The sequence below is a fragment of the Melospiza georgiana genome, chromosome 1, assembly GCF_028018845.1.
Source record: "Melospiza georgiana isolate bMelGeo1 chromosome 1, bMelGeo1.pri, whole genome shotgun sequence".
Taxonomy (NCBI): domain Eukaryota; kingdom Metazoa; phylum Chordata; class Aves; order Passeriformes; family Passerellidae; genus Melospiza; species Melospiza georgiana.
The window spans coordinates 129,638,327-129,666,262 of record NC_080430.1 but is presented as its reverse complement, the minus strand read 5'-3'; the positions used below and the strand labels follow the sequence as shown (position 1 = coordinate 129,666,262).

Here is a 27,936-nt window from a genome sequence, read left to right as displayed (position 1 = left end):
CTCTCTCTCAAAGTGCTCTTTGCTCTTTTCACTATTCATTGGCTCATAAGGGTCCAATGAAATGCCCACTTTCTAAATATGTGTGAGACAGTTCAACTCAGGCATTGAAGTTCTAAGTCTCACAGTACTATGGGAATAAAAAAACAAACTCATCATACCTGTCAGTTACTTCCTGGTGCACAACCTCAGTCAAAGAAACTAAATTCTTAGGTGGGATTTTTCCAAACTCCAAGAAACATAACCACAAAAGCACAGCTATCTTTGGAAACTGTTATCTTTACTCATGCATTGTCAAAAAAAACCACTGCAAAATATTAGTTGTATTTTCTCCAACTCTCAAACTCGGCATCTGTTGAAGGAACACAAAGTCAGAACTAAAACTGCTGGCTAACAGAGTAGATGAGAGAAAGCAAAACATAACATCTCTGTTCCTTGCCATGCCACTGCAGAAATATGCTGTCAGTTTATGACACTCCTCACTATCCTGTATATTGCTTCTCTTTTTCCTTTGGTGCACCAAAACTTCTTCCTCCAACTGTGACTGTTCAAGGTGGTTCTTAACTAACCACAGGAAAGACAACAGATTAAACCAATGTATTTTACCAGTTGTTGTTCCTCAGTTTCATAAACCTGGAGAAGCAGATAAATCTATTTCTTCAGTTCTGTTGGTACACGCTCAGACACGATTATTTCATTGCAAAGGTAGAAATGCACTACTAAACCTCTGTAACACCACAAGTCATCATGGTCTGCTGAAATTGAGATTTCTGCTCTGAATTCAGACACCTGCCTCTTAGATAACATGTACAATGTATGCTTATTTCAGGGATCATGTCCTTATTCCTTAAAGTAAGTTTATTTCTTTGTCCTTCACATTTTGCATAACAAACCTTTATTATTTGTAAGGAAGTCCACACTAAACTGTAACTCCTTCCTTCTTTCTCTTATCTCCTGATTTGACATGTCCTACCCACTATGACTTATTTTTGGGAAGGTCTCCTGCAATTGTGTGTCTCAAAAAAAACCAACAAACCTTTGTGCAATGTAATATATTCCTTTAGAGTGTCTTGTCTGTTTTATTACAACCTTTCTAAAATTCAAATTCAAAATCTAGTGACTCGACTTATTATCTTTTGTTTTTGCTTCCTGCCTTTTCTACCCATTTCTTTCCTGCACAAACAGCATAAAAGGTAACTGTGATCTGAAAAAAACCCCTCAATCTTGCAAAAACTTCACTTGCATTTGAGTCTTTTATTTAGTTCTTTGATAAAAGGATGTAACTTGGTCACAAGGAAGAATTAATGCTAGAAATCAAACTCATCTGCTAAATCTTTTCAGTTTGCATGTAAAAATATCACACTAATTTGTGCTCAGATATTCACAGAGATTAGCTAAATTTTGTTTACTGTAAATGCCTTTTCTCAAAATGTGATTAGGAATCACTGGCACTGCTCAGAGCGATGTCTCTTTTTCCCTCCATTGATGACTGGGAAGTCTTGTCCATCTGAATTCTTAGATAATACTTCAGTTTAGTGAATCCCACATTCTCTTCCCCCAGGTTACTACTCACCAGATAGTGGGTACAGCACATGAACAGAAACCTCAACTAGACATATTGACCTGAATGTTGTGCTATAGAACTTCTCTGTATCAAGTCCAAGTGCAACTATGGACATCACTTGGAAGCAAAAGCTAACTAGTGAAATTCCAATGGAGGATAGAAGGGAAAGAGTTTTAAATATCAGTCTGCTTACCTCTATATACTTTTGGTGACATGGCAAAGGGACAAGACAGTCTTCTCCCTTGTTCTTTCAGAACACACCCCATTCTGGGCAATTGACTTATAGCTGATGTCCCGGAGGAATTCAGTTACCAACTGCTTATTTTCAGAAACTCACAAGGGAGGAAGAAAAGAGATACAGTCAAAAAAACCCCCAAAACTGACAAAAGACTTCACAGAAAGCTTCATCACAACTGGAGGAGGATTAAAACTTTTGAATTAAACCAAGATTTATGGGAAATGTGCAGCATTTCCTCAGGACAACCTACACAGCTGAATATCTGGAGATGTATATAGGAGAATAAAACACTCACTTTTCAGAAAGGAAGTAAAACCTCATCCCAACAGAAAAAGCCACGATTTGATCTGCAGTGAGTATTTAATATATAAACTTCACTGAAACAGTATTTGTGTCCCAACCTGAACTTGATTTCCCTGGACTGAATCCAAGCTTTGGCACGAGTTCGTGCTTTGACATTCAGACAGAAAGTGAACACATAATACAGTAACTAATTCCAGCATCCGCTCCAGGAACCTGTTTTGAAAGAAGAGTTATCAGCAACACTTGCTGAACTTGTACTGAAAATGAACTCTGGAAACAAAACAAGCCCTTGCACCATCTGAAGCTCAGTCAGCCCTCCCTAATGTTTCAAATGACAAAAAAGTGTGGTATGTGAAAAAGAATGGTGACAAACTCTTTCCATGTTTAAATAACTTTACACGAGGAGAAAACTTGCCTCACAATAACCTAGATTCTTTAAAGCTGGCAGATGAAAGTGATTTATTACAGAAAACAAGATAATTCTACAGTAAATATTTCTGACATTTTTTTCAAACTGCCCTAGTATTGTAGCACAGCTAAATCAAGAATGAATTAAACAAAATACTAATTCAAGCTCTCCAGCATAAAAAGAAACAGGGTAATAATGTCTTATCAAAACCCTCAGTAAAACCAAACAAAACAAATGCAACCAATCACTCATGCATTACTCAAAAGAAAAATCAATCACTCCCTTTAATATCACTAAGAAAAAAAAATCACTGCAACAAATTCACCTCATACAAATATGAATTTTATTTACAATTTTCAAATTATCAATCAAATCCAACTTCTCAGTTAAATGTGTAGCATTTTTCCTTTAAAACAAATTAAACATTGTGTTCTTTTTACATCTGCAATATGGAGTCCATAGGTACATGCTATTTGGGGCATCTAATGGAACAAATTTAGATCACTATGTGTGTTAAACACTGAAGGTATTCTGTGAAGACTCTTTCTTTAAAATTTATCTGCCTCAGGGACAAGCATTTCCACAACCACTTTCTAATGACAATTAATCAGGAAGGTTTAAAAACCCAGTATTTTATACCAGGACATACTGTTCACATATACTTCAGGGTATGTTACCATGTTCCTATTGCAAAACTGCCTGCTCTATAAGCAATGCTACTGAAATCAGACTAGAGATTACCCACAGATTTAGATATTATTCAATGTGAATAAAAATGGCCATTGATGACTTTTACTTGAATACGTGTAATTATGGGCCAACTTGTACCTGCTCTGGTACCAGTGTGATGTGATCTGTTCTGAAACTTGAAACCGCATGGGTTGTTATAATAAAATCTTTTACAATTGTATTGCACATAAGGTTCCTCAAAAGCACAAATCGACGTCATTGCATCCTGAACTCAGAATTTACCTGCTAACTCGCATGAAAAAAATCAACCAGATGGTAAAATTGTTTATTTTTCTCATCCCAGTGTCTGTGAATGAAGAGAAGAGGGAGAAGATATATACACTTTGGAATCCATTCAATTGTTTGTTCCTTCTGCATGTGATTTGTACTTCAGAGATGAGGATTTAAAAAAAATAAAAAGCCAGACAGACCTTGGATTTATCTTTAAAAGTACCTCAAAAACATAACAAAAATTCAATTTAATTTTGATACATATTAAAATTTTAGTCAGTTCTGCCCGACAGCATAACACGACAGAAATGCACAAGACTTTAAACATGCTTTAAAATGACATTCAACAAAGTATTTAAAATTTAATAAATAGCATACAATCACACACAAATACATTTCATACTGGATCTTTAAGCCTACTAAAAACAGACTGGCAAAGAATAAATAAAACAGTAGTTGACAGTTTTGTTTTTAAAAGGTGTAGTTTCTTGTTGTCACACTAGTTGCCACGTATTAACCTGCTTATCACAAAATTGGAAGTTACGAGCTTTTTTCCTCACTGATCTGTTTTGCTCCAACATGTAATATCATAAAAAATACACTAAAAGGGTTTTCTTTTGGTTTATTTTAAACAACCAGTCTGCAACCGAGTAAACCAGTTTTTAAATACAATGAATAAATAGGGAATTAGTAAAGCAAATTCAATTGCAACAAAAATGCAACACCCCAAGAAAAGAGCCATGGAAATATATAGCCATTGCAATATTAGACAATAATAGTACTTAAAGTGATAGTGCTTGTGCACTAAGCTCATTAGAGACCTTAATATGATTTTAGTGCAAATCCCTTGAGACCAAACAAGCTTTATAACCTACAGTATTAGGGAAAGATCTATTACCAGTTGGAACTTATTCTGTAGTGCATTTGTACATATTGGATATTTAAAGAACTAACACATATTGTAATATCTTCGGCCCTTTTTTACTTCAAATCAAAAAGACTAATGACTGGGGATTTTACATACTATTTGGCTTGTACCATATTAGATTGCAGTTTAGGAAAGTCAGTGCTAAAAAAGCTTTTGCCATCACTTTATCTATTATGCCTAAATTTCATATATCATTGCATTTTGTACTTCTGAAAGAAAAAGAATACTCCTGGAGAAAGTTTCTCCTCCCTTTAAATAAGTTCACATTATGATGAAATTCAAGAATATTTAGACAAAGTGTTGAATAAACTCAAAGAAAAGTACATATTTTACAGTAACAATCCTTACCATATTTTAGTATATTAAGTTACAAGTATGTTGGCAATAATACAACAGAGTCAGTTCCTAAAGGAAAATAATTCTGTACAAATTCACCAGTTAATATGGGGTTAAACAGGCAGCCACTAAGTCTCGAGCAGCCGTGTTTTGGGTTTGAACTATAGTACCAGGATAAACTAAATTTGAAACTAATGGGGAAAACTTCAGTTTAAAGAGTAATCCAATTATACTGGATACACACATTGTGTATTCAGAGCCATTAAAATGTTCACTCTTATAGTTCCATAATGTCATCCAGTATAAGAAAAGTTTAATCAACCACACAGGCTAAAACAGCTTTAACATAATGTTGTCCTGGATTTTTTAAAACTAAAAACTAATTTTAACTGTGAAGTACAAAACAATGACAGATATTGCTCCAACTTGTACACAATCTTTCCTAAACAATCCGTACCTAGCAGAGTAATAATGCCTCATCGTCACTAGTTTCGTTTTTCACTGTTGCCTCTAAGCAAGTGTCGGGTATCTGGGCAGTGTGTACGATGCCACAGCTCTCACAGGGGCCATCTCGACTGCATGACCTTACACTGTGATGTGCTGCACTGTAAGGCTGTCTAAGCCCTGGTCCTTGATCTGAGCTGAGATCAAGTAGAGGTCTTGAACAGTCATTCATGTCAAAGTCTGATGCTACATCAGAGACTGGAATTAACATTTCAACATCATCATCCTCTTCTCTTCCACTTACCCCATTATCAAGCTGTCTCAAAGGACTTTGGTTCTGATTCACTGCGCTTGATCTCCCTAAAGTAAAGCGTACCCAGCGCAAGCCTTGAGTCATACGGCTTAGTGCGCTCGAGAGCTGGTGGCGTGCGGGGCTTGTGCTTGGGGGCTCTACACTTGTCACTTCTCTTCCACCATCCGTGCTGCTGCTCTGAGCAGAGGAACTCCCACACGCTCCCACTGGTGCTTCTATTGCTGTTGCAGGAGGGACTTTTTGAGGCAAGGTGGCAGCAACACCACCAACTGCTCCTGCTGTGTCTCTTCTTTCATTTTCTGTGTCTGTATCATCAGATTCAACTGAAAACAAACTTCTGTGAGTATTATTTCTTTCACCTTCTCTACTAGTACTTTGGCTGGCAACGTCATCTCCATCTGCCGAGACCAATGCCAACGATCCAGAATGACGTGACCTCGCAAAATTAAAAATTCGATTCCAAATGTTACTTGATCTGCCAGCAATAGGAAGTCTGATTGAGGTAAATCCAAGCTGAGATCGTACTGCCAGCCTGAGGTTTTCCAGAACTGAAGCCTAAATAAGAAGACAAGCAACAATCAAGCACTGACAGTCTGCTGGTATAACTATTATTATGCAAAACAGCATTTAACGAAGTTAAATGCAGAATCTTAAATATTACAAAATGTTGCATCCTTCTTAATAAGGATCTGGTATATGTAGCAAAAGGCTATTTAAAAAGGCTTTTAAAAAGTCATGACAAAAGTCTAGATGCTCTAGAGGAAAAACATAAACAGGCAGATTAAGTGGAAATACATATGCAAAGGCAATAAAAGAGCAATGACTTCAATACAAGGTATATTTCTGCCCTAAAAAAGGATCTCTAAATAAAGACAATGTGAAAACAAGGCACTATAGTCTGGATATGGAACACAGATTAAAGAAAAATACAACCACAGAGCCAGTAGAGCAGGCACACAAAATCTGTTACAGTCTTACCAAAAAGATAGTCACTGTGGATTTTACAGTACAGCACAGAGAAATGTGTCTCATTTTAGGATTTGTAAACAAAGTCTTCCAGAAAGATTTAACAAAGGTGGCCACCTTCTTTATCCACTACCATAGGGCTTCCTCAAAGGGACTAAATTAAGTATCTTCTCCAGTAGAGGCTTATAGTTTGATTTTTTGCCTCCCTTTCTGATGTAATCAGTTAATTCCAGTTTCAAAATGCTTTAATGGTTCTGTTTAAATAAAATTACCTTTTGTGTTCTAAACTATAAATTTCCCAAATTCAGTATACATTTCCTAGTTATCCAGCTACAGAAGAATGCATACCTGAATTTTCCTGTTTAAAATCCTGTACAACTACTCAACTGTAAGGTAACATAAACATAAGAACACAAACTCCTTTATCTTGGAGATCCCTGACTCAAACTTAGAGAAAACGCTGCCTCAGCTAATTAGATCTTCCGTGTGCCCATCATTCTAAAAATATTCACAAATGTGTTTAATTAGAGGATAAAGTCCATATTCATGACTTTACATTAAGATTATGGCAAAAAAATAGAATATTCTTCAGAAGAGTCATTCCCTGACTAAACCCTTAACATACATGCATGTACTTCCCTTAATTTATGAAAACTGAAATTAAGTGTTCTCATGCTGTCACCTTCATCTCTCTTCCACCATCCTTCAGACAGTGCTTCTTCAGGAAGCACTGGTTTGTTCCAAGTTATCTGTACTAGAGGACTTACACATCTGGGCATGACAACTGCATTGTCTCCAGAGACTTTCCTAAACTAACCCTACCTCAAGACTTGTGAACACAGATCCATCATAAACCGGTGAAGGTTAATTTTTTTGGCAAAGAGGATAGCAAGACAATTTTGTAAAAGTACAGAACTGGGTTGAAACAGGAACGTACTGATCTTTATTATAACCACAGTCATCTACTGAAAAAGAACAAGGGATTCTACAGTGTTCACTACAGACAATTATTAGATTCATTAATGAAGTTCGGTGCTAATTTAGCTATCCAAAAAATCTTTACAATGTTTCTTTAAAGCTTCTCATGCAAATTGCAATTTATTTTCCTCTTTTCCTCTAATCTTTTGTGGCAGATCGCAGCTGCTTGTGAACATGTGAGCATGAAAGAACATGTAATAGTAATGCAATCTCTTCTTACCATAAACTTTGCTGTATTAACAGCAACACAACATAATTAATGTCAACTCGAACAGAACACACCAGGATTCCCAGACTAAGACTTCTATTTCTCACAAGAGCTTTATAACTGTAAGACATTTTTTAACTCCTTGAAAAGCTTTTTGAGAGAAACTCATTTATCAACCAAATAAGAAATTCACTAATCATCCATCTCTGAATCTGGGTGACCAGAAACTATTGACTGCCATTTACTAGCTTTTGCTTTATTACTCATTCGTGGTAATTTTATATGATATGACATCCTGTCTTTCCCCATCATCTTGTTATGCACAGCAAGCATGAACATACCTACACACTGTGCATGTGAACTACCATTCCACATTAGAAGTCTAGGTCTTCTTTCCCAAACTGCAAAGTGCCATCTTGCAATCTTTACTTTCACAACAGTAACACAGAACATACAATTAGATCTACCAATTTATTACTTTTCATGAAAGAGGGGGTTCTATAGTGTGCATTACTGGCATTGCCAACAAAAGAAAGCCTGCAGAAGAAACTGTGGTGTTACTATACCATTGATTTTGTTCAAGGGCTAATCATTTGTATAACACTATTGACTTGAAAGGAGAAAAAGGAAATGCTAAAGAGGAAAAGGAAGCAGATGAAAGTTAAAATACTTTTATTTCAGTCTCCCTAAAATTTAAGGAGTCGGCCTGCTAGTTTAAAATCTTACCTGATTTGGGGAACAAACAGGGAAATCTTCAACTGGTGGAATTAAACCCTGGGCAATTAATTGTCCATAGGATGGAGGAGCTTCTCTTCTTAACAGCTCAGCCTCAACCCTTGACAAATGAGTTTCAAATGACCTTTCAAAGAGAAAAGAAATTTCCGAACACATAAGACACTGATTTATATATATATATGAATGAATGAAAGTACATCAGACTATTATAATCTGAAATAAAAACTTCAGAAGATGAAGTTTTGCTAATTTAATTGGCAAAGAATATAAAGTCATTCCTGTGAGCCTGTCCAGCTGAAATGAGAGCAAAAACACAAACCCAACAATAAATTTCTTTAAAATAAACAAACCAGCCCAAACCCATGAGCTAAATATAAAAAGCACCACAAGTAACACTTGTATTATTGTAAAAGATTGAAGGATATGTAATCCTGGTATGAACCAGCCTACAAGAGAAGAAACATGATGTTATATACAGAACTGTGATACAAATTGCAAATTAATTAACTGCAGTTTCCCCAAACTTCCTTTCTGGTAACACCATCTGGAGCTTTAACCCTCTATAGCGAAGTGATCAGGATACTTCTATCCTCTTTTCTTCACTGGGGGAGCAGTCAGTCCCTGGAACAGGCTCCCCAGAAAATTGGCTCCCCAGCCTTCAGAGTTCAAGGAGCATCTGAACAATGCTCAGCCATTGGTCTTAGCAAGGTTTAGCTTCAGATGTCCTGCAAGAAGTATGGAGTTGGACTTGATATTCCTTATGGGTCCCTTCCAATCTGATAAAGTCTATGATTAACAAACCTCTTTTTACTATCAAAGAAAAAGGAGCAATGTCTTTACAAATCATGTGCAACAATATCCGTATGACAACAAAACTGCTTCAAGTACAAACAGAAGAAAACACCAAAATATTTAATAAAGTTGAGTTCTACTTACCTTCGCTCAAACATCCTGAGTGAGTACAATTTACAAGTACATCCCAGTGCAATGACAAGCAGCAATCCACAAATAAGACTCCCAATGACAGCTGCAGTTATCACTCTAGTGGGCACAATGACCGGGCAATTCTCTTCGTCACTGCCATCGCCACAGTCATCTTGAGAATCACAAACCCAGCTCTCAAACACACAGCGGTTGTTTTTACAGTGAAAATTGCCTGGCTGACAGAAGAAACAATTCTTTTCATCCGAACCATTAGGGCAATGATTCTGGTAGTTGCAGCGATCTGAACGAGGGTAGCAAACACCATTTCGAGAGCAGGGAAACTCATCTCTTTGGCACATGGTGCAGTTGGTTTCATCCCTTCCATTTGGACAGTGCCAGTAGCCGTCGCAGCGTTGCTGCTCTGTGTAGCACCCCCAATTCCCTCCGCATGGGATTTCCCAGGGCAAACAGAAGCCATCAACTTGATATGTTGCATTGAACCCTCTTGCAGCATTCACTTTGTCAGCACAAAAATGCACTCTTATCTGTCCTGAGGATGAAACAACTGTGAGGGGAGCATGAGAGTCAAATGCTGTCAGTACCCGCAACAGTCTCCTTGGATTCTCCTCCAATCCATCATATATTTTGACATAGTCTCCGTAACCTGTACCATCAAGTTTAAAATCGGTGAATCGCAAAATTACTTTGCGATGATCACCAGTGTCTATCAGCCAGGTGCAGTTGCTGCCAGGTGGGTAGAAGTCAGGATAGTTGGGAGAACTGAAAGTACCATAAAAGTATTTTAACCACTGTCCACATGTTGGCACATCACAGTCTATTTCATCTCCCAGGTCAAGACAATCAATGTTACCATCACATTTTAAAGATTCTGGAAGGCAAGTGTAAAGCTTGGTGAAGCGGGAAAGACACTGGAACTGATCGGGTGCACAAGGCTGAAAGGAAGCAGCTGTCGGAGGATTAGCTTTGGCACAGATTTCCTCGTCCGAGTTGTCTCCACATTCATCCATATTGTTACATTTCCAACTTTCTGGAATACACTTCCCATTAGCACAGTGAAACTGGTCACAGTCACAACTTGGTTCATCAGATTTCCCTGTAAGTTAAAAAAAGTATTTCCTTAGAGTTTAGCCCTTTATGGTTTGTGTTGTGTTTATTTGCTGCACCAGGTACTCCAGAAGGGCAAAGCAAATGTCTGAAGTGCCTTTAAACCATGGCAACTTTTAGCAAATTTCAAGACAAAACAGGTTTTTCAAGTCAAAATTCCATCAACACATCAGCATGGACTTTATCCTTAGCTGATTTCAGTCAAATAACTATAACCCAAGCAAGAAAACAATGCTCATTTATAGCTATTGAGAAATCTGACTTCAAATATGCTAAACATAAGTTAGAAAAACACTCTCTCATCTATCACTCAAAATACAGAAACATTTTGTGCTGCAGTACTGGTTATCACCTCAAATTCTTTCCCAGAAAAGCAGAGAGACTGTCTCCTACTTTTGGAGGTTCCTACTTTGTACCAAAGGATCTAAGGCAAGAGAGAAGCTGACAGCTGAAGATTACATATTATCACCAACCACAAAAAGAAACCTCTGCCCTCTCCTGTTCCCACTGTTTGTTCCTGTCTCTCCTGCAGCAACTAAGATGGGAGTGCAGCAAATGCAAAAACACAGGCATGCCTTTACTTATTAAAGTTCCAGCCATGTTGAATACAGAAGCATACCTGGAATCCAAGTTATTTCAACTCTGCAACAATTCAGCTGAGTCAAACACTGCTGCATAATTTTCAATCAGTTATTTCTACAAACCACAGTACAGACTGTAAAATTTGCTATAAAACAAACTGTCATGGTCAAAATATTTAAAACAAGTCTGCAATGCAGATGGTCCTACACAACAGTAATTCAGAAAATAAACTAGACAAAGATACATTCATTCTAAGGAACACTTTACCTAAAGTTTTAATAAGCAAACAGGAAAGGCAGCATGATAAACTCACTGAAATCCTAATGCCCCCAGGAGAAGCACGTTTTATCATTTTACAAGAGAACAATTCAGATTGGAATGGAGGCCATCTAATAAAATCATCTGCTCAAAACAGGGTCAACTGGTGTTTGATTAGGCTCTTCAGGGCCTTCTCCAATCAAGTATTTTTAAAGGTCCAGTGCTTTGCTATACAACATGATAAAAGTTTTCACAGCTAGCTTGAGTTTTTCTTGCTGGAACTAATCTGCTGTGATAGGTCAAGTCATATCACACTTTTGTTCTCTTTTTTTCCTTTCTGTAATACTTAGAAAGCATTGAAAATAAATACACTAGTTTAAAATAATTTTTCTTTAGAGAAGTACAACACAGTTTTAAAATTTCACAAATGCTTAGGCTTTTAAAAAGTGAATGTACGGTAAAATGAAATCATCAAGAGTGATAAATGTTTTATGTACTGCTGAAGAATGTTTAAGTCTACAAATTTGCTTTCAGAGACTGAAGAATGAAAGGAGAGTAAAATGTACATGTTGTCAGTGACTAATTTTCAGAATATGTTCATTTCACACCAAAAAAATCCAAAGAACAGATGCAGTATAAAGGATACCATCTTCTTGTTCTGTTACATATATGTAAGTATTTATAGTACATTCAGACATACATATGGTTGACAATATTAGTATGTTAAAGTTGGAACCTTGACCTTGAATTTAGAACCTGTAGAACTGAACTGCCAGACTAGTCCTACCTAAATTGATTGACTAAGCTCCATAGCTGGAGGTAATAGATTAGTAGGTAGGAGGTAGCAGAATAAGAGGTAGGAGAAGATGTCTAGGAGAGAATGCCTAGATCTAGGAGAAGTTCATTGAACCTCATGTTCAACCTTCAAGTACTGATTATAATCTAGCTCAGTCCTTATGCATTGCAGAACCTGGAAGAGGTTGAGAAGAAAGCTGTAACACGGAGTTATAAATATTGGGATGGGAATATTGCAGTAACAAAACAGATACAATTTCAACCCAAGCTCTTCCTTCAACAAGCTTTTGAACATCCCAGAAGAGAGCAGGGATACTTGATCTCGGTTTAGCATTTTTAATCACCAATCCTGCAATCATTACATGAAGAAAATTTACCTATGAATCAAAAATTAGAGTCTTAAAAAGATAAGAGACGTACTAAATAAGACTAACTTTGGGAGCTGTACCACAAAAGACTTCAGGATAGCACAAGATGATTAGCAGCACCCATACACAGTTTTAGTCAAAGGACTAACACAATTCTTCCCTGCATTTACATTGGCCTCTGTTAACCTCTGTACTTTTACTAACTTTATTTTCCACTCTACATCACCATTAGGAAACTGTCTCATTTCAACTCCCATAATTTAAAAGGCTGATAAATAAGTAGTTGGAGGAAGACAGAGGGAAGAAAGACAAATAAAAGTGGCCCAAAATTTACTTTCTAGTCCAGTACCCTTCCTACCTTCAAAGTTTTTTTCTTTCCTATTACTGATTTGTTTTAAGTTAAATATGAATATTTACCTATTATTTTCTTTAAACAAGAATTAATTCAAACAATTCACAAAACCTGTCTTCCACATCAGATTTTAAACATGGGGCTCCCTTATGATCACTTTTGTACTTGGAATCTGTAGTGTTTTGATCGTTCCAGCACAGATAGGCCTAACTTGCATCCAAGTAACTGATGTATTACTTTTCCCCCCCTTTTTCTACGATTACTTGCCAACTTTGAGAGTAGCCTTAAAAATACTGAATTAAATAATCTATTGAGGTATTAATCTGAGCACTACTGCATGATGCTGATGAGAAAAAACCACACATAATGGCACAGTTGAATGCACAGCAAATGCACTAGCATTTCAGGAGCCTTTTTTGACACTCAAAAGCAGAAATGAGCAGATGATTATTAAAGCAACTGTCAACTCTTCACCCATATACAGGTTAGTTTAAAACATCAAAAGACCACTCTGATCACTGAGACACTATACTTACACCTCAATTGTGAAATACTTCCTAAGTATTGTATCAAACATAGGGAGCAAACTCAAGCCAAAGTTTCAGCAAGGCTTGTTTGCTAAAAAAATTAACAAATGTCCCCAAAATAAAACTTATTTATTTAGAAAAAGACATTTATAAACATAGGATTAAAGTCTTAAGTACTTTAGTCTACAAAATAAAAGAAATCAATTAATACAAAAAAACTGCTTGTTACTGAAAATGTTAGAGCTTCTTCCAAGAGGGGTTACATAATGAAATTGTCTCAAGATCAGAGAAAAAGAGAGGAAAAGATTTGGAAAGAGAAAGAGGAAAAATTCTACAAAGCCCATGGCTTACCTCCCCTACCCATTCCACACTTTTATCCAAGGTATCTTTCCTTCTCAAAACCCCTCAGGAAGGAATGCTGCCTTTCCTCTGCACCTGCTTCAAGAGGGAGGTGAAAAGGGCAGAAGCTGATGCCTGACACAGGTAGCAGTGTTCCCCTGGGCCACTGGCAGAAACAGTGGCACAGGATGTCTGACTGGCCAGTGGCTTCTTCCCTGCTCCCTGACATGTTTTTGGTGAGACAGTGCACAAAACCCAGGTAGAACACTGCCCTGAAAGCTGGGCCAGCATCAAATGCAAGGCTGCATTACTGCCCCAAGGCCTGCTAAAGCGCAAGGAGCTGAACCACAGCAGAAGCTGTTTTGTAGACTTGAGAACAGGTGATAGAGAGGGATAAGCCTGCTTGGAAACTTGTTTGTGAGAGACTGACACAGTGGAAGAAGCTACAAGGTAAGAAGAGTGGAGAGTAAAAACCAGGAGCTTAGACTAGAGGAGATCAGGGGTAGATTTACTGAATGTTGCTGAAACAGTTTTGATGGTGGGTACCACTGGAAATGTTTACAAGTATGAATTGTTTTATGGAGGAGTCAGAAGTCGGTGTGCACAGAAATCTGGAGCAGGCCAGTAAGTGGATATAGGCACACTTGGAGGGAGTAAGGTAACATGAAATCATTGTGAAAACCAAGAGCAATCTAATCCAGTATTTGGGATTATCATGATGTAGAACACCATAGCCATGCTATTACATAAAACTGTAGTATCTCTTAAAGCCAGGAAAAGTTCGGAACTAGTCTTGATCCATGACTGGCTTCCTCCTCTCTCTTGGCAGTCTTTAATAGAACAAGAACGGCTCACAAAACAGTCTCAAACTATTACTACTGATAACTAGTTCTTATCACATCCTGTAATTACACAATAAAAATTTTGCATGTACAGAACCATGTCTGCACTTGGTTGGAATCTATCAATGGGGAGGAGTTTTTTTAGATTTATTTTTTAAAAGATAGTATGCCTTCTGGAGATGGGAGAATGATGCAAATTCTGTGAGAAATGTCAAAACAAAAAAATCCTGCCATTTATTTCCTCTCTCACCGTATTTATGATACTCAGAAGTTTACCCAACTACTTCAATAAAATATTTTTTTGTCTGGTGAAAATATTTCAAATCTTAGTATGTTTAAAGAACTTCCAGGTGCCTACTACTACTACTACTGGCTAACCTTTTCTTCCCAAATATTATTCAATGTGCTTATTGTTACTCCTACTTTGAATATTCACATTGTGCATGGGATCAAAATACATTACCTAATCTGTATTTTCTCTGATTTCAATAGACCTTGAGGTGACTACAGGAAAGACCCACAGTCAGTACTGCATTCTGTTAATTCTGGAGGAAGTAATGGAGAAAGTAATTCTTGGAACAGGAAAGAAAAAGTGAAACCATAAAATTATACAAGGTATCATTTGAAACATACCAGCAAAGTAGGCTAATCTGAAGCCTTTTCTGGAGATGCTATCATCTGAATGAAACCTTATCCAAACATGATCCTGTGAAGAGATGTATGGTGAGGGAATGGAAGAGCCACATGCTCTATAGCCTTCAACGTTCTTGTAGCTTCCAATTGTTAACCAATCTGAGCTGCATCGTCGAGATCCCTGAACATCAAAATCTTGAAAGCTGAAAAAGAGAAAAGGTCAAAATTGCTACTGAACTGAATATAACAGAAACAAGATGCTAAATGAAAATTAGCTTGAAGTTCTTTTTGAAATAAATACTTCTTCTTCTGAAATAAAAAGAGTAGCTTCTCTCCACCCATGTAGAGATAGGGTTTAACCTTGTGCTGATACTTTTATATTATGAGGCCAGCAAGGATCTATTCTGTCTAACGAAATATTGCACCCACCACTTAAAGAAATGCAATTTTGCTACAAAAACACACTCTCTTAATCTAAAATTCTGGTAATGAAATTGTCCTTATGTGTCCCATGTAATGACTTTCATACACTACTAAGTGATTTTAACTCAATTTTCACCAGAATTTTAGCTAATGCTACACTTATGGCAGTACCATGATTTCACATTATAATACATCTAAATTGTTCAAAATTATGTTTTCAGATTAGCCTTTCTCCCAGCTGCACTACTTGGCTATCCCAGCATTATGTCATGGACTGCCATGGTATGGCAGCACTCGGTCAAGACAAGCTGCCATGGTAATGATGTGTGAGGAACAGACTGCAAAACAGGTCTGTACAGACAACAGAGCACTATCAGAACTGAAATGTGGGATGTATGAGTGGAAGAAAACAACATGAAAGAAAAAAAGAGTTTTATTAAAAATAAACAGTATGAAAAGTTTAGAAAGCATTCTAGTAGCTGAACAGTTTTACCTACTTTACATTGCATTTATGCCGGTCAAATATTTAGTAGAAAGACTGTTTAAATTAAGAGGCAGAATTTAAACAAGTAACTGATGTCAAAGTAAATACTTCATAATGAAGAGCAGTTTCTTAGGTCAGCAAGTCTGAACTGGAAACTGAAAAAAATATGCAGGTAATGCAGTTTCATAATCAAGTCTATGAAGCACTACTAATTTGTATGTTGATGCTAAAAGAAATCAGTAGTCAGAAATGAACTGATGAGAACTTGAATCCACAAGTTTTTTACATTACTACTCTAGAAAAGTTACAAGATATGTGAAACTGTGAGGAACTCCCTGCATTAAAACTCAGCCTTTCCTAAGCTGCTATCTATTGACTTGCTAATTGTCTCTAACATTTTTAAACACATCAAGAAACCTCAGAGCAATGAAGCATTACAGCATTTAGTCACATTTACTTACATACTTTTTAATGAAAAATTCCTATGTTTCAGACACACAGAAAAAATGCAATTAAATGAGCACACCAAAATTTTTTCTAGTCAGTGATTGTCCAGCTAAAAACAAATGCTACATGACTGTGTGCAGGCAAATCAGATAAAAGGAAAGGCAAAACCCCAACAGAACTGAAATCCTTCACTTACAGGAAGGAAGACAAAACTGGTATGTGTACAAGTGGCAGCTAAAAATGTCTGCTTAGTACTTCTTCCACCCACAATGGAAGCACTGTTACCTTATAGTAATGATCTCCCCTGGGTTGGCATGGATGTACCAGCTACAGTTAATTCGGGCAGGATACTCAGAGGGCCACCCTGGACTTGTGATTGTCCCGCTTGGTGATCGAATTTGTTCTGGAATATCTCCGCAAGCTACAAAAGACATATATATTGAAAGCATCTTGATTAATTCATTTTTTAAAAAAGCCAGTAGGACAAAAAACCCCGTCCAACCAATCATCACCTAATCAGGGAGAACAGAGTGAGTTAGATGGCATAGCAGTTAAAAGACCCACAGCTTCTAAAGGAGTGTGTAATGGAAAACATCGGCCAAAAGATGTTTTCCAATGCTGCCAGTGCAGCAGTTTGCACTTATGTCAATTACCATTACAGATTAAAAAAGATTATTCTATGTGGACTTTTATAACTTTATTAGGTTAAAGATTTTTTTATTTGTAAATTTATTTTTAGTCTTTATAAAGATTCAGTTCAATTTAACCATGCATTAACACCTTTTACTGACAAGTGTATTAGAAGGTGAAAAACAAATTAAAGCCAAATTATCAAGCAGCTGGGATTTCCTCTCTTAGGCAGACCCAGTGTTTGACCATCAATTAAATATCTTCCCCCTTCCAGCTCTTGGCATGGAAATGATCTCCATACACGATTCGAAATGCTCGAAAGGAAAAGAGCACTTACTGTAGCAGAGAGACCTGCACAACTACATTTCTGATAATGGACTAGAAAGCTTACATTTATATGTCTAATTATATGCAACTGAAATAGCTCAGTCATTTGTACTCTTACTTTATTATAGGTGTAGCTTCCTGCACTGGCCTTAACTCAGCTGCTGCTCCTTCCACAGCTGGAGTGTTCTTAATTCTTCTGATTTTATTTCAAGTACATACTTACACTTTGTGGATTTTTTTTTCCTGTTTTGCCCCCCTCTTAACAGCCTCATATCCAACACCTGTCATAGAGCATATACACAACCTTCACATAAATAGAAAGGCTGGAATACTCTCACTGCAGAGCTTCAAATTATGAGGAAGTCTCAATGGAGAGAAAACACATTAAAAATAACTACCCTCTGTGTTTTTTCAATTTTATCACTGATAGTCCAAAATCTGCCAAGCTGTCAAAGTTACTGGTAGCCCAGTAAGTTACACACAGCAGTCTGAACATAAGAACTATTACCAATAAGGAAGCACTTCCATTATTGTCTGATCATCAAAACCTTTTAGAATTCCTATCTGATTAAAATATTCAATCAGAAGTGATGAATAAACAAATATGATGAAGAATGAACTGCATTTATAACAGTGGAAAAGTTGCAATAATGTAATTTGTGGACAGGTTACTTTTTTTATTTGTATACAGAATCAAGCTTTTGAAATAATTTTGCAGTACTATAGGGACCTGAAATTATAGTAAGTTATAATATTAAATTATTATTAAAGTATTTCTATATGGAATAACAAATACACTATAAAATATATTTTAGAAGGACTAAAAGACAAAAATGCTGAGTTACGTCTGAATTTTCTAAATTAATTTAAACACCACAGCAAAAACTCAGGAAATTTTCTATTTTCCTGTATATCTGTAAGAGAAAAATGCTTTAAATATTTTTTCACATGCTTTCACATGTTTTTAGAGCTTTAGTCATGCTTCACAGTTAAGTATTAACATACTTTAGCTGTAGGACACAGGAGCTACCCTAATATCTTGGGATGAAAGTCACAAAATACAGAAAGATATTATTTAATTTGAATATGCCATCATTCTTTCTTTTTAATTTTTGAGCAAACCCTATAGGTGGTGCTCTAACACCATGATAATTTGGAACACAGCTCCTGTGTAAGGATCTTTTGATACTTAACATTTGTTCAGGTAATAAATGTAAGGACTTGAAAGAAAAGCTGGTTATTCAGTTGTTAAAAGTAAAATAGCAGTTTTAACAAAACCAAAAAACATACAGAACAAAAACATGCAAAAAAAGAATGCGTAAGACATTTTATACGAAGTTTGCAAATGCTGGCAACAAATCCATATACTACTTGGTTACTACTGAAATAGTCCCCAACTTCAAAGAAGTTGCCTAGAAGTAAAGTTTACACTACAACATACTCATGCTATCAGATATTTCCAAACTGACGGACAAAATTTTGTAACTGAGAACTTCTAAAAAAGCTATTAAGTTTACCTGACAAAGGAAACTTTGCACTAAAATACATTTTAAAAAAATCCATTCAACATGAGCTTATTCAGTTTTACAGAGTTCACCTCCAAAAATATTTACATGCTAAACCTTACAGCACTACAAACAGTATTTCTACACAAGTGTGAATGGAAGAAATTTCACATGGAAATCCTGTATAACCAAGGTAGTATTTCCAGAGCACATGAAAGCTTCTAGTTTTACTCAAACTCAGGATTTTTTTATCCTTTGCAGAAACAACCTTATCCCTGTAATTTCTACATGCTTTTATTAAGATGTCTTTTTCTCTGTTTCCAGTAAAGCTCATACTACTGAGCTGAGAGCAAAACACGATCATTTGCAACAGCACCCAACATGGGGAGAGAGAAGCAGACTATGGAGGGCACAAGGAAGCAAGAATGACCACAGGCACAGTAACACAGGGTGAACAAAACTGTACAAGTGCTGTAGAGGAGAAAACACTGAAGAAAGTATTCATGTGACAAAGTGGGGAGTCAAAAAAAGGGAAGGGACTTGAAAAGCGAATTACAGCTTTCTTAATTTCAAGTTGGCTAGACAAGCTAAACACATTTGCATACTTGATATATATTCATGCATTAAAAATCTCTTACTTATTACTCCAGAGACAACAGAAATCTGTTTGCTTAAAAAGTGTATAAAGGTCAAGATAACTGCAGAAACTGCACTTCAGAAGTGTAGTCTTTTTGAGAGAGAATGATTTCTCAGATAAATTTTTTAAATCAAGGATAATCTTTTGAAATAGAACAGCTTTAAAGGGAATATATTTCGTAAATATAATAGCAAGCCTTTAAAATCAGTTCCTGACTCTCTGCCTAACAAGAATGTTTCTCCTACACCATAGTAGACTAGAGTGTAAAATACGTTTTATTCATGTATTTGTAAACATGCAGAATGCAAGCAACATCCTGAAGGATATGGGATTAAAAAAATTCCAACTGGCAGTAAAACAGAAATGCATCAATAGAGGCAAACATCCTTACTTTAAGCTGAGGAAAACTTGGACTTTTAATCTCAATTGCTAGCAGCCCTACAAGCATTTGTCATACAGGTTAGTTGTGTCTAGGACAACTTAAAACTACAGGTAAACTGATTAGGTTTAGAATAATTTATTTAAAGTATTAAAAATACATAAGAGAACAGCAGAATGAAAATTAGACGAGTCAGGATAAATGGAAATAAGTCTGCAATCAAGGCAGAAGCACAAAAGAAATTGAGAAGGTTGCATCACAAAGAAGCAAAGACACCCAGTGATGCATGCCCAAGATGTTTTCAAATCTCATGCTGGTGGCTGTAATATCTGGAGGGAAGAACAAATTCCTCCTGCACAACCATTTCTACGTGAGTGTTGTGTCTGCTTACATTCCCTTCAATGCCCTAGTATTCTTTGGCACAATTCTGTTCATTCATCTCCTACCTGTTTCAAACTCTTTGCTTTGATAACCTTTATTCTATTAAAAAATCTATTTGCAATTCTGCTTGTTACTCTGATATAACTTTTCAGTAAATTGCAATACTCCAATTAGGACTGAGGATGTTTCACATATTACAGTGTAAAATAATGATGAAAAGAGCTTGCACGTAATTTTCCAGTGTATATGGATTTTCCTGTAGACTTTTAAAAAACAGACAAAACAATTCTTCTAATTTCCCTCTTCCTGAAATTTTTTTACCATCCCAGATTACAGAACATTATTGTAAACTACAGGATGTTGACTGGTAAACAGAAGAGAGCCAATTAAAAGTTTACTGTACCAAATTCAACTAGCAAGTTATAAGAAAATAATTAAGAAACCTATGCAAAAATTCTGTAGCAAGATCTTGAGAAGTAAAGTACCTGTACTAAGAGTGAACAACATGTCAAGGAAAAAAGTCACTTCAGAAAAGCAGGGAGAGGGAGATTAGGGATTTATCTTCACAGTAATGCCAGGAGATTAGTTGAAAAGATAAAAGAATTAGCTTTCAATGTGAACCACAGGATGATAAGGTATGCATTATATTGGACATGGTAAGGACATGAATGCAGCTGGATAAATGATCTGAAGGTGTTTAAAACAGCTTAGAGTAAAAAGAGAATAATGTTGTGATAAAGTCTAAACCGTGAACAGAGAGGATAATTATTGCATTGTAACTCTCAGGAGCCACTGAAAGTCTTATGTGAAGCACTACAGGGGAAGAAGGCATGGGAATCTTTGCCTCCAGGTCAAGCCAAAAGGCTTTAATTTAAAATGCCCTTTGCTCTGCAATACAGAGACATTTGCAGTAAAAAGAAATCATTTTATTTATATATGACAGTGCTGCAGCTCTTTAAAATGTAGAGTGAGGGGTTGGGGAGATGGGGACTTGGTTTTGCAATCATGACAATTATGGCTCAACATACCTCAAAGACAGACATGAAAATATTTCTGAGCTCTGTAGTGATCACTTATATGCAAAGAGACAACATTCCACTAATTGCTGCTGGCAGAAAAAGCACGCTCATATATAGAGAGGTACCTGTAACCTGGCAATGTAATATCCAGCAGAAGCATAAATACTGAAGGCCACAAAGGTCTGTGCTATTAAAATGTAATTTAGTAAGGTAGGTCATATAGTCTAACAGCAGCAGCATGACAGGAAATCTACCTTCAAGACAAAAGTTTCATTTTAAATCCAGTCTTTGTACAACTGTCCAAGACAATCGCTTGCTTGGTTTCAACACCAGATGAAAGCTGGATTTAGAAAGATTAAAAGCCAGATGTCTTTTGTTCTATTTTACAGAAACTCAACTTAAAATTGTTCTGCTAAATATAAAGTTGTCCCGGTATGCTTAATGAAACATATAACCTGCAAGTTAGAAAATACATTTGGGAGACCCAATTTATTTAAAAGGAACTAAAAAATTAATTTTATTCATCACCATCTTTTATACTTGGGCTATGAACTTAAAATTTAAGATGTACATACAAAGAGCAGTAAGGAAAATGCTACTGGGTCAGTCTATATGCTTTCTTGAGGTTGCTCTCAACAGATCACCCCTTCCCCATTACCTCAAAACTCCCCAGTGAAGAAGTTGCACTTTGTATTAAGAAACAAACTTATGAGTACAGTACTTTTCCCATCTGGAAAGCTATTTAAAAACACAAGAATATCAGAGATACCTTTTTTGTTTTGGTTTGGGGTTTTTTTTGTGTTTTGTCTTGGGTTTTTTGGTTGTTGTTATTATTATTATTTATTTCTAAATGGATCTTTCTTCTCAGTAGTTAAAGTTCTATCTACCAGCTGCTGTTATCTTGCGTACAAAGTACGCTGTGTTCTGCTCTTCTTGGCACTGCCTATTCAAGCATGCTGGCCAAAGTACTGGAAGCAGAGTCAAAAATTCCATTCACCTCTTGCCCAGCAGATGCTTTTCAGCCTGTATTGTGACTTTTGACACAACCACTGCAGTCAACAAAGGTGTGAGGGGTTGTTAAAACATACTCTGAACGCTGCATAGCGAGATTTTAAGTTGACTTAGCATCTCTCATCCATTCCAATTCCAGCAATAATTGCTCAAAGAGGGGCAAGTTAGCTATGTAGGCATTTATTATTTACAGTGTGCCATAAATGCAGTACATATGATCCCTGGTTAACCAGTACTACTAAAAGGCAACAGCATTCTTCATGATGCAGCTCAAAAATGGGTAAGAAAGATCTTCTATAAACAGACTTTTAACAGTCCTTGAGTGCTGAACAATAAAAGGCAAACAGAAAGCAGTAGGTGCAACAGAGACCACCCACTGACTATAAATTTATCCAAAAACTCAACCATAGAAGCAGAAGTAGCAACGTAATGTTTAAAGCAATACTGCAAGGATAACTACAGTGAGATGTACAAGTTGTTCTCAAAAAGGACAACTTTGCATTTTGACTCTTATTTTAGGAGAAGGAGGTATGAAAATCAGTTTGAATTCTAGGGATTAGAGGCAGCTTTCCTGGGGAAAGAATCAGGCTTGTATTCTGCTACCTGCTGAGGAGCCTTTATCTCCCTGTTTGCACATATTCTGGGTATCTGTATGATAAACCACGCCCAGCAGCTGCTGACACTGCACAGCATCTGAAGAACAAAGAGTGCACGCCAATGCCTCAATGACCACACAGTCCCATCACTAACACACACCAGACATGGCTGCGGCTGCTGCCCAGAAAAGGCCTAAAACTCACTTATTGGAAGGGAACATAGAAACCTTTGAGCTGCTTTTATACCCCCTCCGCTCCCAGCATCTCATCAGTTTCTCAGTTTCATGAGTTCTAAATTTTTTTCTTGTATTAAAGAAACTGTGCAGCCAAGTGTACAGTCATTTCAGTTAAATCTAATCAGGTGAAATGCATAACTCTTGGATTTACGTTATTTGATAGTAGCAGTGTCCAAAATTACATTTCAGTAAATTTCATTTCACAAAAACTTCACTGTGGAAAGAAAATATCAATTCAACTTAAACCAACTTTTCTCTTAGTTCAATGTTTGTATGGAAAAATAATTAAGCAGTCCACTTAGAAAGGCATAATCTGTTCATGAGCATGCAGGTATCAGTTTTATCTTATGAGAATTTTTCCATGTTCCAGTTGCTTCATTCCTTATTACATGCTGCAAAAGGCAGTAATAATTTTTATAGCCAAATATCTCTTCATAAGATACCAGGTGGCTTTCAATATTTACTATTTAAGTCATGCATGAAATTTAAACATTACAAAAAATGACTTACCCGTTGACACTCCTGAAATATGCACATTTTCAGAATGTTCTGCAAGAGCACCATTTCCTAAAATTAAACATAATGAATAAGCTAATTTCCAAGATAAAATTTGTAAAAATTCTTCAGATACCTTTTTACAGAACAGAATGAACAAACCTGAAGTTCTTTTAATTAATATTAAACATGAAAGGTCCAACATAAGTTTTATCACAAATTAAAGAGAAAAACTAGAGAGAAAGTTACCGTACAATAAAAAATACCCCCACCCAAGCATTGTTAGTTTACTAGGAACAATTAGATGTACTAGAAAGTTAAGGAAAAAGCAGAGACTGATACTGTCATTTTTGAGAAACCTTATGCATGTCACATGGTAGACTTTGCATTTTGCATCAAGTGCTATTTTATTTTCACGAAAGGTCTCCTTCCATGCATCTTCCTCATCTCCTTCTAGAGCAAGATTTGCTAGTAAATGCTATGCAAATAAGACATCCAGGGGACTATACCCATCTATTTCAGAAAAATTGCAGCCTACACCCTTTGTCCAGAAAGACAGTTCAGATACAGCAGGGAACCAGCTAGCTTTGAGAGTAACTCCCCCGCAATGTTCATTAAAACAAAGTAGACTTGCAAAGAAGAACAAGACCAATATGGTCATCAAGAGTAAGAGCCCAAAAAAGGGTATCCTTCCTAACACCATACTACTTTGTACTCTCCAAAGCAAAAAAAGCCTGGTAAAGCCAACATATTTGCTGGCAGGTGGCAGTCCTGGTACAGGATGCGACACATCAAATTGTATTTGTGTGCATTTCTCCCCTCCTTTATTCATTATCTTTTCTTTTAACCTTTACAACAAATTTTTAGTAAAATCTTTCAGAAATATCAGGAGGAAACAGCTACTTGGATACATAAGTTCCTTTGAACACAGGCAGTGAATCTGAAATGTAAAATACTTCACTTAAGCAAAAAACCCACAACTCTTAATCCTTCAAAGTTTTGTAGTCCTTAAGATTTGCCATGTCACACAGATTTTCATGTATGTGATGTCAGTTGTTCTACCAGCACTGCAATGTCAGGGTACTATGTCTGGGAACAAGAACCTTAAATATATGAAGAAAACACAAATTCCTTTTATACCAATTTAAAGACTGTTACAAGCAGACCAAGAAAGAGTATACCCCAGTGCTCCCCAGAGATTATACATAGGATGTTTAAGAAATTGCTCCCAGGGTTGACACCAAATACAGACAGCCGTAATTTTTAGCTTCTTAGAGACACAATACAGTTAGAAACCTGATGATCATAATTTGTAGAACGATAGTAAGTTAATTTTTTTATTTTTAAAAACTAAATTCCTTGGTTCTTCAAAGTGGCATGTTTCCCACTCCATTTTCAAAGTACTAATTTCACTGCATATATTTACATACCAAATTGCTTTGCCTCAGTTATTAAAAAAAAATCCACACTGCAACAATTCTCCTCAATGTTCAAAACACTGAAGTATTTTTAAAACAAATGCTATTTCAAATACTGTGTTGGTGAGCAACTATTTTTCAATAAACTATTTTCAAAGTAAAATATACATCTAAGTTTTAAAAAACTGTTCTCCAAATAATTTCTCTGCTTTGCATATCACTGACATGCCAAAGGATGTTGCCACTCCAATTTTGTGTGTACAGTAACACTTAGCTCTCAATTTACAAAATAAACATCTTTGCTGGAAAATGATTTTACTTGGAACTAATTCCACAGAAGCATATTTCTGATTGTTTTGTTTTCCATTATTTCCATCAGCATAAAGAAAACATTAACACATTTCAGAACCTCTTGTCTCGCCTAAAAATAACTCGCTGACATTTTATCTTTCAAGTACACCAGGGATTATTCACCTTTTTACTTTTAAAAAGGGGCATTAGCACATGCAGTTATATCTGCAGTTGTTATTGAACACTGAAAATGAGCATCATGACAAAAAAAGAAGGAACTCACAAACATCTAGAAATATTAATAACCCAGAAGTAATTACATTGAAGACAGTCAGTATTTGAGCACATCATTGATGCTCCCAGAATATGAATTCCTGACAAGCTGCCTGTACGCAAAGACCAGTAAAACAAAAACCCCAGAATACTAATGAAATCAGTTCTGATAAAAATACAATGAAACATGAAAAGACTGACATAATACTGACGTGATGGAAAACAAGACAAAGTATATATGTATCAAAGACTGACAAAAACTATAAATCAGTAATAATGAGAAGCATACTAAAATGGGAACTTGCATCGAAATCCTCTGTGTGTTGACTCAGAATTAATGGGTTAAGAAAACTTAAATCTTCCAAATGTTCAAAGAAAGAATTTAATCTTGAATACCTAGAGAGAACACTTGAATATTTTCCATCTAAATATGCTTTATAATCAAACAATTAATCTCTTGAGATAAAAAGTTGTCATATTTATTGTCAAACTAACTTCAATGATTAGTCAGAAGTGGCACTAATGTGTGATGATGAAAAGCTTAAACTCAGATCCAAGTACTACAGTATCAAAATAAAGTCTTTGGTCTTTTTAAAAAAATAAACTACCACTAAACTTTCATTACATTAAAGATGAGGAATCTCTCAGATTATTACTTCCTCTTTTATTGAAAACTATTGTTGAAACAGTGTGTTCATATGCCATTTAAATGTTACTAACTGCTGACAACTTCATGAAATTTTTAGGCGGTGATCCTTGTATGATCTCAACAAATAATCACATGGTTCCTTTTAAAGTTAGCCTTCTACAAGACCAATATATCAGGTAACCGATCAGTAACTTCCATTAAGACATGGGAACATAATTATCTTTGAAATTCCTGTTAATCTACTTAACACAGCAGAATATGAAAATATAAAATAAAATTTTTTAGGTCACCAGTAAGTTTTTATATTTCTTTATGTCCTAAAGAAATATTTGCTATTTATGCCCATTTCAACCTCAAGTTTTAAACTGAAGCAGTTGTTACCTAACAAAACTCAGCACTAGATTGGTCCATATCAGTTATAGGAGTCTTGACAGCACAGCACTGGAAGCTACACACCAAAAAGATCCTGCCTTCTGTGCTGCCTGTGAAAAACTAGGATTGTTTTCTTTAAAATCAACATCTTCCATCACTTGTGTAACCAAGACTATACCCACTTTCTTCACATTCTTTTATAAACAAAGTACAAATACAAAACAGAAATATATGTCAACTTTAGCCCTGCAGCTTAAGATATGGTCAGCAACTGCACATAAATTAAAAAAATTCAAGTGGATAAGGATCAAGATAAAATCAAGCATTTAATATACTTTTTCTAAACAAAACAATAAATTCATAAACAGAATACGAAATTTTAAACTACTGGTAGCCTATAGGTTAAGCAAAAATATGGAAAGTGCTTTTAATGGCTTTCTACCGAGGTGCACATGAGTTTGTTGCCACCATTCATGGTAATATCTCTGAAGACTGCTTAACTGCAATACAAAAAAACACACCCAACTTGTCACTAAATGAGTTGGACTCTTGATAGAATGTTTTACAGCATGGAACAACCTCCAACATTTGAGGTGCCTTTCTGTCTTCAACAAATTTAAAAATCTCCCAAATGTTCAAAGGAAGAATGGTTATGTTCAAAGTTGTTCACCCATTCTAACAGATGTATCCATAATAATTTTTTTTACTTTCACAGCACAAAGCCAGACCTTTTGACCTCCACCACTTTTTTCTGTTACACTCAAATCCTCTGGGCTGCAATGTCACCTCATCTAAGGAGCAGGCAGAGACAGACAAGTAGTTTCACAGACACTTGAATTAATTCCTTTTGATTCATGTCTCACAGTTGACTGACCACAGAAGCAAGTAAGATTACACTAGGTCTGCCTTCAGGTTTTCTAGCAGTTGGGGAATTTCTCCCCTACAAATCCAGATGAAACTATGGCAAACACCTCATACCCCACCCAGAAAATCCTGGCACTGTCAAAACATCAGTTCCCAATATCCTGGTCCAAGACTCCTACATGTAATCTGGAGAGGTGAACAGAACTATGCAGAAGATAACACCCATAGCCTTGGAAGGTATTTGACTCATTAACTACTTCTGAATTTCATCACAGGTAGGAGATTAAATACAGGCCTGGGGAGTGGGCTGGCAGCAAAGAAAATGTGGCAGCTGCAAACACTTCAACTAAAGAGCAAAGGAAAAGAATGCTTTCA

General features: G+C 36.2%; 1 protein-coding gene across 1 annotated transcript in view; it reads right to left on the bottom strand.

Moving 5' to 3' along the window:
* Positions 1–2,831: 2,831 nt before the first annotated feature.
* LRP12 (LDL receptor related protein 12) overlaps positions 2,832–27,936 on the bottom strand; it is a 49,776-nt gene continuing 24,671 nt past the window's right edge. Inside the window, exons 2-7 of the mRNA XM_058035699.1 lie at positions 23,710–23,766; positions 16,764–16,899; positions 15,125–15,327; positions 9,316–10,417; positions 8,371–8,503; positions 2,832–6,047 (exon numbers count right to left, since the gene is read on the bottom strand). Coding sequence (XP_057891682.1) covers positions 5,193–6,047; positions 8,371–8,503; positions 9,316–10,417; positions 15,125–15,327; positions 16,764–16,899; positions 23,710–23,766 — 2,486 coding nt within the window. The 3' untranslated portion in view covers positions 2,832–5,192. The remainder of the gene's footprint in view (positions 6,048–8,370; positions 8,504–9,315; positions 10,418–15,124; positions 15,328–16,763; positions 16,900–23,709; positions 23,767–27,936) is intronic.